General features: G+C 41.8%; 1 protein-coding gene across 9 annotated transcripts in view; it reads left to right on the forward strand.

Moving 5' to 3' along the window:
• The first annotated feature begins 2,000 nt into the window (after positions 1-2,000).
• Positions 2,001-13,490, forward strand: part of ppip5k1b (diphosphoinositol pentakisphosphate kinase 1b) — a 60,621-nt gene continuing 49,131 nt past the window's right edge. For 5 of the 9 annotated variants that reach the window (XR_015035973.1, XM_085778476.1, XM_085778478.1 and 2 more), the window contains exons 1-2: positions 2,009-2,250; positions 11,693-12,270. Coding sequence is in view for 8 of the 9 variants with exons in the window: in XM_085778476.1 (XP_085634602.1) it covers positions 12,082-12,270 (189 nt within the window). In the remaining variant the exon portion in view is untranslated. Of the gene's footprint in view, positions 2,251-11,692; positions 12,271-13,490 lie in introns of all 9 variants that reach the window. The other 4 variants (XM_085778477.1, XM_085778479.1, XM_085778481.1 and 1 more) reach the window with 1 other exon arrangement.

The following is a 13,490-nucleotide window of genomic DNA, read 5'->3' on the forward strand; positions in this document are numbered from 1 at the left end:
GAAAATAATGTAGCCTATAGCAACCTCTCAGATTGTTAATAAATTGGAAAGGGAATATGAACAATCTGGGTTTGTTTCCCCTCTTTTTAACTTGAATTTTTTTTTTCTTTTCTTTTCTTATTTTTCTGCCGCCAGTGAAACCTTGTCCAGTGCTTAGCCTGACACTGAAGAACCAGAGGAGGCAATTAAACTTGACCTGATCTGTGACACAAGTCTATAAATAATTCTTTAGTTCAGACAGGTAAGCTAAGACACAGATCCAACGTTTGAGAGTAAAATGATAGAGAATAGCCGAGTATTTGATCTGTCCTCACGTGCTATGCTGTATATTCATGGGAATTCTATTTCCTACCATAGCTGAAGTGTAAAAAAAACTGTTTAACTAGTGAGATTCCTCGGGGCGGTGTTTAGCTCAGTTGGTGGAGCGCCCGCCCCATGTGTTGAGGCTGTAGTCCTCGCTGCGGGCGGCCCCGGTTCGGGTCCCGCGTCGGGCGGCCCTATCCTGCATGTCATTCCCCCCATCTCTGCCTCCCATTTCCTGTCACACTCTCCTGTCACACTCTCAGCTGTCCTATCGAATAAAGGCATGAAAAGCCAAAAAATATACTTAACTAGTGAGATTCCTCAGTGTCACCATTTACCTTTGCACAACATTGGCATTATGTCAGCAGTTCGCTTAATGTCAGCAGCTCGCTTAATGAGTTAGTCACCTGGAATGCATTTCAGTTCACAAGACATGCTTTGTCAGGCATTAATTAGCCTCGCCTTCCTGATCCGTTTGAAGCCTTCAGTTGTGTTGTGTTGTGTTGTATGGTGGCAGTGTATTTGAAAACTGTGCAGCTGAACTGAGTAAAGCGAAATGTTAGTGAAAGCGGGTCGCATGAGGAAAGGAAGACTCAGGTTAGAGCCCACGAGAGCCTCAGGAAGCGTCATGACTTCAGTTTGTCGAGACGTGCAAAGCAAGGCAAAGCAATTTTATTTGTATAGCCCGTTGTCTCAAAGGGCCTTACACAGCTTAACAGCATCCTCTGCCCTTAGACCAGTGGTTCCCAACCGTTTTTGGCTCGTGACCCCATTTTGACATCACAAATTTCTGGCGCCGTCAATCAAGATGCTCAATTTATATTCGAGACATACAGTTGTTTAAGATTGTGTGTCGTGTTTTCAGGTGACCCCATTTGAATTCCAGGTGACCGCACATGGGGTCCCGACCCCAAGGTTGAAAAACACTGCCTTAGACCCTCACATCCACTGAGGAAAAACTCCCAAGAAAATCCTTAACCTCTTCATGCAGAGGCCATTTTTGGCAATTTCCGCCTGTTTTTGTATCACTGCAATTAAAGCTTTATAACTACAGAAGTAGGATACTAATCCCACAACTATGGTTTATGGCTTGAATAAAAGAAAACCTTTGTCTCTTTACATCTATATCTATAAAATATTCCATAAAAAATGGAGCTTCTTTTTTTGAAATTTTTGAAGTTTGAAATTTTTGGTGAAAAGGTGATATTTCAAAATTCTAATTATAAAACAGGTTGAATTTTACATATGGTTCACACACTCCCTGTCCACATATGTACCAAATTTTAGGTTGATATGTAAAACTACTGAGGCACTATAGAGTTTTTCCAAAGAGTGTCCCATGGCGATCTCTAGTGTGCCAAACCTGTCCAAAATAGTCCAATTTGGCTAAAATGCACACTGCAAGATTTTAATGAGATTTTTTTCCCCCCAACCGATAACCTATTGGGGCCAATCACAAACTTGATGGCTTTTAGGAACACTAGTTACATAAGTAAAATGCCATTTGAAAATTTAACAGGGAAAAAAGGAGAAAACATGGAAATGGTTCACATTACAAGAGCTGATTAGGACAACTTCTGGTGGGCAGGGAGGGCACTGGGCAGGCCAGCAGCGCTGCGATACAGCAGTTCAGCCTCTAGGTGGCAGTAACGACGCTGCTCAAAAAACTTCAACTTTATGTAAAAAAAAAAAAAAAAAAAAAAACCAGAGGTGAGGAGAGGAGGAAGGAAGCTAGCAGCATCAGCGGCAGCAGCGCAGCGGCGACCGTGTGTGAACTTTAGCGGGTGTAGCTCCTTCACCTCACTGACCGTGGTCCACCAGACACACAGAGGAAGAAGAGAAGAAGGGAAACTACAGCCCGGGTCCGCCAGCAGCTGCTCTTCAGTCCGGTCTAGACAGAGGAACAAGGAAGTGAACAGCTGACTGACTTCCATTTGTTTTCCGCCGGTAAGTCCCGTGGAGTTGGACACTTTGTTGCTTCCTGGCGGCGTGGCCGCTGCTGCTGCTGCTGCTGCTGCTGCTGCGACAGCAGGCTACAGGGGTGAAGTTGGATTTAGCGGTTGTTTCGGTGGGAATGGACAGACGCAGGCAAGATAAACTCTTCGAAACTTTTCCGTGTGTGTGTCAGGTGTTGTGTGTGTGTGATGAACAGGTCGGCGCACTGATTTATTTATGTGTTTTTGTGCGGTTTATTTCTCGCGGAGGAGCCGTGTGTTAACCAGACCCCCCATCTGACTCATTCATTGTGTTCAATAGTGAGTCCAAAAGCAGACTGCGGCTTTAAACACCCAACACGCCTGGTGCTGATACATTAAACAGTAATATCCTCAGCAATGTGCAGTTTCTGAAAGGTAGCCTATTTAGTTCCTACATATGCAAGGCTGAGTGTTTGTAGCTTATATCGCTGCTGTGTGGCCCCGCCCCCAACACGCGTCACAACTAAGAGCCAAAGAAAGTTCATAGAATAATAGTTAGTTGAATAAAACGCATCTTTCCCGCGCCTTTTCCAGCAATAACTGTGTAACAGTGCCACATATTATCCTCCAGGACGGTAAAAAATGATTGAATTTCATGTCTGAATTGACCACAAATCACTGGGAACTGAACTTTAGGAATAATGGTCAGATTGCTTGTTTTGTGTGATCACATGTTGCATCACATTTTGCAGAGGCAGGAAATCCTTTTAGATGAGACCTGTAAAGATAAAAGTTTGGTAGCCTACTCTTACTTTGAAAAACTAATAGTTAATTACATGTTTGTCAAGTAACTTATTATTTAGCCAATTTATTATTTCCCTCTAATGCAGGGGTGAGCAAACTTTAGCTCAGGGGCCACAATGAGTTTTAAAATTTGACGGCCGGGCCAGTATCAGATGAAAACTTACATTCAAATTACATCCAGTTTCAGTGGAGCAGTGCTGTTGCTCACCCTTTTTTCCAGTGCATCAAAGTTTGTGGTCTTTGCTATAATTTGGACAATTTTGTACTTTGACTGGCTGGATTAAGAATCCCAACGAGCCATACATAGCCTGCAGGCCTTTGTTTGCCCAAACAAACTAATTGGTCTAATGGGCTCCATCAATAATGTGTAAATTTGCTGCTGACACATGTAACAGAATGAATGGGAAACACAGTTTAATGAAAAGCCTGAGCCAAAACTTCAAATAAATAGCCTATAGATCCAGTAATTGAAAATGGAAGGAACTCGATAGCTATATTCAAACTGTCAGACACCAGACCACATGCTATGATTTATTCCACAAACCACAAGTTGAGGGAGTTAAATCAAGAGTTGAATAAACCTATTAGTCACCTAATACAGTGTAATATGGTGCATATACAACCCAGCTGTTGTTTTTTTCCCCCTCTGCATTCATAAATTATACTTGCAGTGTCCTAGTGATGAAATCATTACCTTTGTACCATATTTATTCATAAACCCCATCAGCTATATCCTTGTTTATGTTCCTCTTTATCCTTTGTTTTCTCACTGCTGCGTCCTTCTATTATCGGCTGTTGCAGCAGCCCAGTTTATCCCGAGGGTGCCATTAAAGTTAGATTTCTATTGTCATCCTGAAAGCTGTATGCTTGGCAAAAGTTATTCATCAGAAGCTCAGAGGCAGGGGAATATAGTCATGCATCTTTCCGTGCTTCGTAAATCATCTTGTAAACCTTGCAGAGGTCTCATCTGCCACAGTCAGAAATATTTAGGTTGATAAGTGAGCAGTAATGGGTCTGTTTTCCAGGGCCTGCGGTGCACCAGCAAGCTGATTATGGCGTCTGCGTTCAGTGATGACAGCCATTTATATTTGCAAACAAAGCTAATTTCTCCAGTGCTCAGTGCATAATGAATTTATCAGCTGATCTAACTGTTCTCCCACTGCTGGTTATACCCTGATAACATCACCAGCATGTTATCTGACCCTTAAGGGTGATAATGTATACCCATGGCTGACGTTAGTGTCACGTCTCCATAACTTTGTGCACTTCAGCAGTAAGTTTTATTGGGTATAATAATTAACTGCTTTGTTAATGATTTAATCTTTAGATAACAAGCGGCTCATTTATTCAGCATCATCCTCACTCTGAGCTCATTGTTAAATGCTTTGTCTATTAAATTCTTTTCACAATAAAGGCTCCAATCACAAACACATTATAATATAATGCTTTATTTAATTTCCTAAATCCACCCACTAAGCATTACTGACAATAACCCGTCGCCTTTTGCACAGTGTGTCATGACTTTTCTCATTTGCTGTTCGATCAGGGAAATGGTGACAGTGAATAGGATCTAATGACCAACTCGTCCCTGTCATAAACACGAGTCGACGCCGGCTTCCTGCACCAGACAGTCTCAAAGGTTAAAAGCCTTTTTATTGGACTCATGTTGTTGATCTCCAGCCCTGCGGCGGTGACGGAGGTGACTCATCTGCGGTTGGAGGCTGCAGGTGACAGCCAGGGATGTTTATAATCAGCCTCTCATTTATTCACGGGAGATAGAGGGTTTTATTTTTCAGAAGGGGAGTATTATAGATAGTAGCAGAGACGGGCCAGTCTTGCGCAAAGATATTTTTGCCTCGTTTCCCCCTGTCTGTCTCATTTGTTTTGTCCTCACTTAAAGGGACACTGCTCAGTTATGATGTTAGTCAGAATCCACAAAACAACAGCACCAGTCACCACCAGGGAGCCCTGGGCAAAGTTTATACACAGAAATATGAACGTGAATAAGTGATGTAGTTGTTACGTACCAGTAGGAATACAGGAGTTTAGACTGAGGAATATTGCTTAACCCACACTTGATTTTTCAGGCAAATACTGCTGTATATTGCATTGGAGTTTCAAAAATCTGATAGCAGTATTTGGCAGGAAGTAATGCTTTTCATAACCCTTTAAATTGATATTTCAACATTTTGGTAAATTCACCCATTGTCATAGTCCCTATAGTCATAGCAGTAGGTTTGTTACCTTTAATTGTTGGTGCAAGCTATTTTTCGATCGGCGGGGCAGAGATACGAGCTGCTCAGCTAACGCTACAAAGGCATATATTTCCAGGTTTTCCCCATCAAACTCATCAAATACATAATCTAACAACTCCAAAACACTCTCGTGCAGGTTGTGACCTGCACATTCACCACGCTATGAAATAATAACGTAATGTTATGAGACAGAGTTGTTTTAGAGGTAAATGCGTAGCCGGAACCACATTCCAAATCAAATCATCAAATAAACTTTATTTGTCCCGGAAGGGGAATTTGTCTTGGGCAAGTGGCGTTGTATCAGCTGCTTTGTACATACACAATACATACACTACAGTAGTAACAATGGCACACAAATCCAAGAAAGGAAAGAGAAAGTGCGGAGAGTGCAATAAATAGTTTAAAATACTCATAATACAAGTTCAAATAAAAACATACTAAAAAACTAAAAAAAGAACAGGGGATTTTGATTAAAGCCAGTGAACAGACAAACCGGATGTAATAGATATGATTGACTGACACGGCTGCTGGGCGGAGTGACTTCAAAAGCACAAGTAGTTCCGAGTATTTGCTTTGTGTGTCGTAATGTTACTATGTTATTATTTCATAGCGTGGCGAATGTGAAGGTCACAACTTGTCCAGCAGAGTGTTTTGGAGTTGTTGGATGTGTATTTGATGAGTTTGATGGGGGAAACCTGGAAATAGCCTAGGCTACCATATGCCTCCGTAGCGTTAACTGAGCAGCTCTTCTCTGCCCTGCCAATCTAAAAATAGCTTGCACCGACAATTAAAGGTAATGAACCTACTGCTATGACTATAGGGATTATGACAATAGGTGAATTTGCCAAAATGTTGAAATATTCCTGCAAACATTCTTGAGAAAATCCATTAAACGTTTGTTCTCAAAGGAGCTGTATGTAGGTTTTGCTGTTGCTTAGCGTGTTGTGAGTTTAGTTTCAAGCCTAATTGCTTTTCTCACCAACAGCTGTGTCCTGCAGTGAAAGCAACTCCTGTGTGTGTCTGTCACATTTTTTCCTTTAGTAAAGTTAGCCTGCTAACCAGCTAGCTCCACCTGTCTCATCACTTTGGGATAGAGACTTGCAATCATACATATCTATAGTGATTCATTACATTTATACTGACAATTACCGGTATGTACTGTATGCCTTTCATGTGTTTAATTACACATCTTTATACTGATATGTAAATATGTTTATACTCGTACTCATAGATAACAATGTGCAATGTGTTGCTGCTGTAGTGAATTCTTCTCAGTGAACTAGTGTTTGACGTTTAACCACAAGCTGTAGAAATATCCTTTTTAAACTAAACCTCAGAATCTGATGAAAACTTTAACCATTTAATAACCTTACGACTACATTACGGCTGTATAAAGAATAAGGTTACTATAGTTATACTCACAGCGCCTTTATAATGGTTATAGGCCTACTAGTGTGGAATATTACTCAACACAATGGAAGCATAACACAATAATTAACATTTCCCAACAAGTACAGGAGCTTATTTGCCGCAGACAGAAGGTTTACCTATTTCACTGCACAGGTTAAAAACACTGTATTCATAGGACATGGCTCAGACATACTGACATACTGTTGTCATGCTCATATTGATTAGTTTTATTGTTTTGTTTTGTTTTTTACCATCCGGTTGTTCAAAGAGTATACACACCATAACTGCTTCCAAGAGTTAAAGTGGCAGTTAGAGGAATCAATATAGTGGGGAATTGTTGCTGCAGCACACAGTACACTTGGGAGAATTGCATCAAAGTTGAACCGTCAGTGCCGTTGAGTCATGTGCAACTGGATGCTAAGTGTTTTTTCTCTCCAACCAATTGTGACTCCAGCTTAGTTTATTGCTGAAAGTTATTTTAATGGGTGCATTATTAAATGCAGCTCATGAGGTGTTTGCATACAGGTGCATACATACAACGTGTCACCTTTTCCTGCCTAAAGGTCATCATGTCCTTGGTGTAGTGAAGACTAAATAAACTGGAGCTTACACCAGTTCTAAGTATTTATTTACGAGTTTATCTCTGTTGGTGTTCGGCGACCTCGGCCTGGCGAGATGTCTTCCACTTGTTTTAGTGCAGTCTGTCATCGCCTCAGAGGTTAGCAATGATGAGTTGTTTTTGGGCAGTGTAGCTGGCCCATGGCACCCAACACTCGTGCCTTGGCTCCACCTCTTACTTCCCATCTGCCCCTCACCCACCCCCCCGCCCCCGCAGCAGGACACAGTTATTTTTGGGTCCCAAGGTTGGACGGTGGACTGTGTTGTGAGATTTGGTCGAGGTATGTCCTGGCAGGGAGATCAGGACATAGGAAGAGGAGTCGGCTTCGCAGCAGCCAGAGTGTAAACTGTTTCCGATGAAGTAATCCATGCCGTGTGTGAGCGAAAGTGACTTCTATTAAAGGGATAGTTCAGTTTTTTTTAAAGCGGGGTTGTATGAGATACAAATGGTCACTAAGTGTAATAACTGCAGTAGAAAGGTCTCTGCTTCCCCCCCCACTGAGAAAAACCGGCGCATTGTGCTGCACAGAGACACAGGCAGTAAAGGTTGTGAATGGGAGACGAATCATTTCGTCCTTTCGCTGCCTGTGAGAAGTCCCGTCTCAAAATAATACACCAGTTCAAGGGTACAATATGAAGTAAAAATTTATAATGCATCAGCTGGTCGGAAAAAAGTTAGTGTATCTGGAACTAACCAACTCACTCAGTATTCCTCCGCGCAGCTGGATCAATTCACCTATCAGCTGTTTGATGTCATAACTGCGGTTAGTTCCAGATAAACCCACTTTTTACCGACCAGCTAATGTATTGGAAATGTTTACTACGTACTTGTGAACTGGTGTATTATTTTGAGATGGGACTTCTCGTACATGGTGAAAATACTCTGATTAATTGTCCCTCATTGACAACAATGTACTGCCTGTGTCTCAGTGCAGCACGATGCACCAGTATTTCTTAGTGGGGGGGCAGAGACCTTTCTACTGCAGATATTAGCCTTAGTGGCAATTTGTACCGCATACAACCCCACTTAAAAAAAAAAACTGAACTATCCCTTTAAGTTCTTGTAGACATTCAAAGACTGTACGGAGCGCACGGGCGGCCTGTGGTTCGTCATAAGAGGTGATATGATCTGCCTTGTCTGTTTGTGGAGCCTTTTCCCCTCGAGTCAGCTGTTTGCTGTAGGTGGCGGCGTGATGGGGGGGGGCGGTGTCGTTCAAACGGGGGCGTCGGACCTCACTGATGAGAGGCACATGAACGGGGTTTTGGCCGCGTCTCAAGTTTGTGGGCACACCGTTATAGAGCAGCAAGTTTCTGCTTCTAGCTGGGCTACGTTTCCCACCTTGCACTTTGGCACACTTACAACAGAATGACATAACTGCTTGTTTATTGTGCGCATCGACTCAGGTTACAGATAAGCAGCAACACAGTTTGATAAACACACTGACCGGGGTTGGAAGTGGCTGGTGAAATTTGACCAGTGTTCACAGTTTAACATTTCACCCTGGACAAGACAAGCATGCCCCCCCCCCCAACACACAACTGTTATGCAACAACATTTATCGTTATAGTATGTGTAACACCTTTACAGCTACCGTTGGGTTGCCATGGTCTGGAAATGGTTTCAAGGAAAAGAGATGAATTATTCAGGCATGAGTTCATTGTCACATCTGTTATGTAGAACTATGTGTAGCCTATTAGTTTTATTGTATGTTTTGTACTTGTTTTGTGCATTTGTTGCACTGTAAATATATTTTTCAATAAGTACCAAATGACGTTCCTCTATTTCGTGCTAACTCGCTTCCCAGAACGCTTTAGTCAAAGGCATGCTGGGAAGTGAAACGAAATAAAATTCACAAACGACTGCAGAATCGACTTGAACATTCAAGCGGTTTGTTGTGAATCAGGCAACTGTGCATTAAACATGAGGAGCAGAAAACCAGCCTTGACTCAGTGACGAGTTTTTGTTATTTGTTATTTGTCCCCTCCCTGATTTCTTACCTTTTTGCATATTTGTCACATTTAAATGTTCAAGATCATCAAACAAGTTTATATATTTGACAAAGATATCCCAAGCAGCTCTCACCGTGGTTCACTGGAGTCCCAAATCTTTAGAAATGGCTTTGTAACACTTTGATTGATGTGTTGCTGTTTGAGATCTTTGAGCCTCCTTCACATTGTGGGACAGATTCAACCGGTCTGGCAGTGATCAGGTCTGGGTGTGACGAGTGATATTGAACTCAGCTTTCCAAAAAATGTGGTTTGTCACAGTTAGTTCATTTAACAAGTGGGGGGCAATTACTTTTTCACATAGAGCCAGGTAGGTTCAGATAGCTTTTTTCCTTTCATCAATGAAATCATCGTTTAAAAACTGCATTTTATATTACGATATTTTTGTCTAATGTTTTTTTTTATGATCTTCAACAACAAATATGGAAAGAAATAAGAATTCAGGGAGGGGGCACAGCATTGTATTTTCAGTGATGTATTAATGAGCAGCATCTACGTTCTAGTAAATGCATTCACGCACAGCAGTCAAAAACACACACCACCATGATAACTCATGCTCTTTCTGATCATGACTCAAAGAGTCTCATGTGCCTGCAGCAACAGTTGTGCCGCCAACAATACATTGTTTCCCTGATTAGTCTGCATTTTCTCTATTAAGCAACAGACTTGACTGAATCAAACAGTTTTGTTTACGAACTGTAAAAGAATAATGAAGCTCACTAAAATACTTCATTTCAGAGCCCAGGTACTGGCATCTTCATATCGATAGAAAAAATACTTCATCTCAGAGCCCAGGTACTGGCATCTTCATATCGATAGAAAACGTCCTGCTGCTCACATTTGAAACCTGGAACGAGTAAACGTTGTTCCTAAAGAGACTAATACAATTATTTGATTATCAGACGAGTTAATGAATTCTGCCTGAAAGTGAAATGAAAACCAAGGAGGTAACGTGAAGCACTTTAATGTACAGGACACAATAGAGACGTAGTCTGGCTCCTCTTCAGGCCCTGTTGCTGTGACAACCCCAAACAGGGACGAACATTAAATGTGATGAGTCTGCATCAGGCTAACGTTGAGTAGATGATGACGATGCGTGTGTGTGTGTGCGTGTGTGTGTGTGTGTGTGTGTGTCTCATCTGACGTGGAGCAGCAGCAATGGATTTCTAACAGAAGTAGGTACAGATGTGTAACACTTTTAGCGCCTTTTTGAACTGATTCTGTTTTCTTATTGTTGTGCCTTTTTAGTTTTTTGTTCTATATTCATGTATTTTAATGTTATTTTATTGTTATGTATTTTATAGGGCTGAACCAAAAAAATTGAAGCTTCAAGCGTTGCCATGGTAATCGATCATGAAGTCCCCTTTTTGACCGGCAACTGTTAAAATGAGTAGGCTAATTGACATCCTGGAAACCTTCCTGATACGTTTTGGAGACATGCAGTGTTTCCCATCATTTGTGATTAATCTGAACTCTGTTGTCTTCTCAGCCAAGTTTCATTTTTACAATAGAATTCTTTCTACATCAGTTTAAAACTTGAGTAACATTATTTCTTGACTCTTGAGTGTTGCAATGAAGCAGGTTCCTCAGAAATGAAGCAGGCATGTCCAAACTGTTCTACAAAGGACCATGTGGCTGCAGCTTTTTGTTCCAACCAGCAGCAGCAGCAGCAGCAGCAGAATACCAGACTTCTTCACACAGTCGATTGGTCAAACTGTTTGTCCTTGATTGGTTGGAACTAGGGTTGCAAAGGGGTGGAAAATTTCCAGTAAATTACGGTAAATTTCCAGAAACTTAACTTTCCATGGGAAGTTAAGCTGGGGAATTTTGGAAATATTCCAAATTGGAAACTTTCCATTGGAATTATGGGAATTTATAGGAATTATTGGGAATTTGTTTTGTCATCCATGCAAATTAATACAATTAGAAAACATGACATTTCAACAGATTTATTTGTGAGTAGAACTTTATCAAGTTTTAATTCTTGTATGAACCATCAATTATTTTACTGAACAACAAAAACATGAATGTTGAGTAAAACATTACTAATTACTTATTAAGGGCCAACCTTCAATTTTGTAAATTTCGGATTTATTCCCGTTTATTCCCATTTATTCCCATACAGTATATTCCCGTTAATTCCCATGGAAAGTTTCCAACTTTGAAAATTCCTGATATTTTGCAACCCTAGTTGGAACAAAAACCTGCAGCCACACCGGCCCTTTGTGGAATAGTTCAGACATGCCTGCAATAAAGTCATTCTCCTGTTGTGCAGCTGATGTTACAACCCTGATGTTTATGTCACACAAACTTGTGCGTCAGTGTTAACCTGTTTTAAACTAGTCGCTGAACCAGTTTCTCCATGTTTTTTGTATCCAGGCCAAGAAAGATGGTGCACAGATGCTGAGTGTGGAGTCATGTGGTCTCCCAGAGCCAGGCCTCCTCTGTCCTGACACAGGGAGTTTTGCAACCAGGACCCCGACCCGCCTACCTCAACACACACTGGGTTCACTTCACTTCCTCTGTTTGACCTCTCAGGGACGTCCACCGCTCCTTTTCTACCTCAGCACGTACTGTACGCTCACGTAGCCGTTATCAGAAACGCCAACAAGACTCTTCACTTTATCACCACGGCTCTCGGCTGTCAGTCATCTTACCCGGCGATAAGCGCAACAGGTTGACAGAGTTTTCTTCCCTGCTTCGCTGTCTGACCCCCTCACGCTGGGGGAGGAGCCACCTGAAGCAGCCATGGTGCATGTCGGCCTGTGATGACCGACACCTGCGAAGGACCAGGACCAGGAGCAGGGGCAGGGGACGGACGGGGGAGGGGCGACGGAGACGTTCCTCGGTTTGTGGTCGGACTGGAAGATGAGGAGCGGGACGTCGGTCAAATGGAGGCAGGCGTGAAGAACAAGATGTTCCGGGAAGAAGAAATGGAGGACGACGAAGATGAGTCGGTAAGTCCCAGCTGGAGATTCAGGTGTGCACACAGTCAAATGTCTGCTACTCCAACGAGCTGCACCTTGTACCTTCGGGTATTAATTATTACACCCCCCACTGACTTTTTATTAATTATGGAAAAGGGAACAGAGCAGGGAGCTACATTATTGGTCATTTTCAGGCAGAAGAGAGTGAGCAGGCAAATTGAATCTTTAAATAGGAAAGTTTTATTTGGAGTGGAAAAAAAAGAGACAAATATACAAAGGTTGGCGTGAGAACAATGTCGCATATAAACAACTGGAATGCCTCTGGTCTGTTTTGTGCTCCTGTAGCTATAAAAGGACTTTATCTCAGGGTTGTGTTGGCTGCTCACGCACTAGATATGATTTCCCCTCTGCCTTGTGCCTCTACATCTGTCTGTGAGCATGTGCTGATCTGCACAGAGTTCATACATGAGCTGTCAATGTGACCACTGGCGCAACAGCAGAGATTTCTGATTATTAAAAGTGTAGCAGTAGAAAACACCTCAGTGTAATTAAATTATGTCAATCAAATGTGAAAAAAATGACACATTTATGGTAAAACATTGTAAATCATTTTTATTCAAATCTTGGCCCAAAATGTGATGCTAAAAACTAAACAAGAGCAAAGTCTGCAGCAGATCTAAAACTATTGGATAAGAGCAAGATTGATGGATTCAAAGCAGGGTAATTATTATTAGCAGGATAAACATGTACCTACATCCGGAAGATTTTCCTTTTACCTACAGTTGCCAACTTGCCATTTAAAGACATGTCCGTTTTGGATTTGACCCAGTTCACAGAAACAGGACACGGCTGAAACTGCAGGTCACATGAGGCCATAGCAGCTAGAAAGATGTTTCTGTTTCACTCATTTGTGAAAGGAAATGAGTTGTTGTAGAGTTGGATGAACCCATTATACAAATGAAGAATCACAGTAGACTCATACTGTCTGTGTCTGTGTCAGTGGTTCTTGAAGTGGCGTCCAGGAACCCCGAGGCTCCTTTGAAAGGGTTCCTCACATCAGTTTAATTGGGGATGTGTAGTGTCATTATTGTCAGTTAAGGCAATGGTTCTCAAAGTGGGGACCCCCCGGGGGTCCTTGAGAGGGTTCAACGGTGTCCCCAACTTTTTCTTGAAATTTTACCACTTTTTTCTAGAATTTTCAAAACTTTTTCTTTATTTGAGAAATTATTATTATTATTATTATTTTTTTA

Source organism: Trachurus japonicus, chromosome 6 (assembly GCF_045865225.1).
Source record: "Trachurus japonicus isolate A0001 chromosome 6, Traja_1.0".
Lineage (NCBI taxonomy): Eukaryota > Metazoa > Chordata > Actinopteri > Carangiformes > Carangidae > Trachurus > Trachurus japonicus.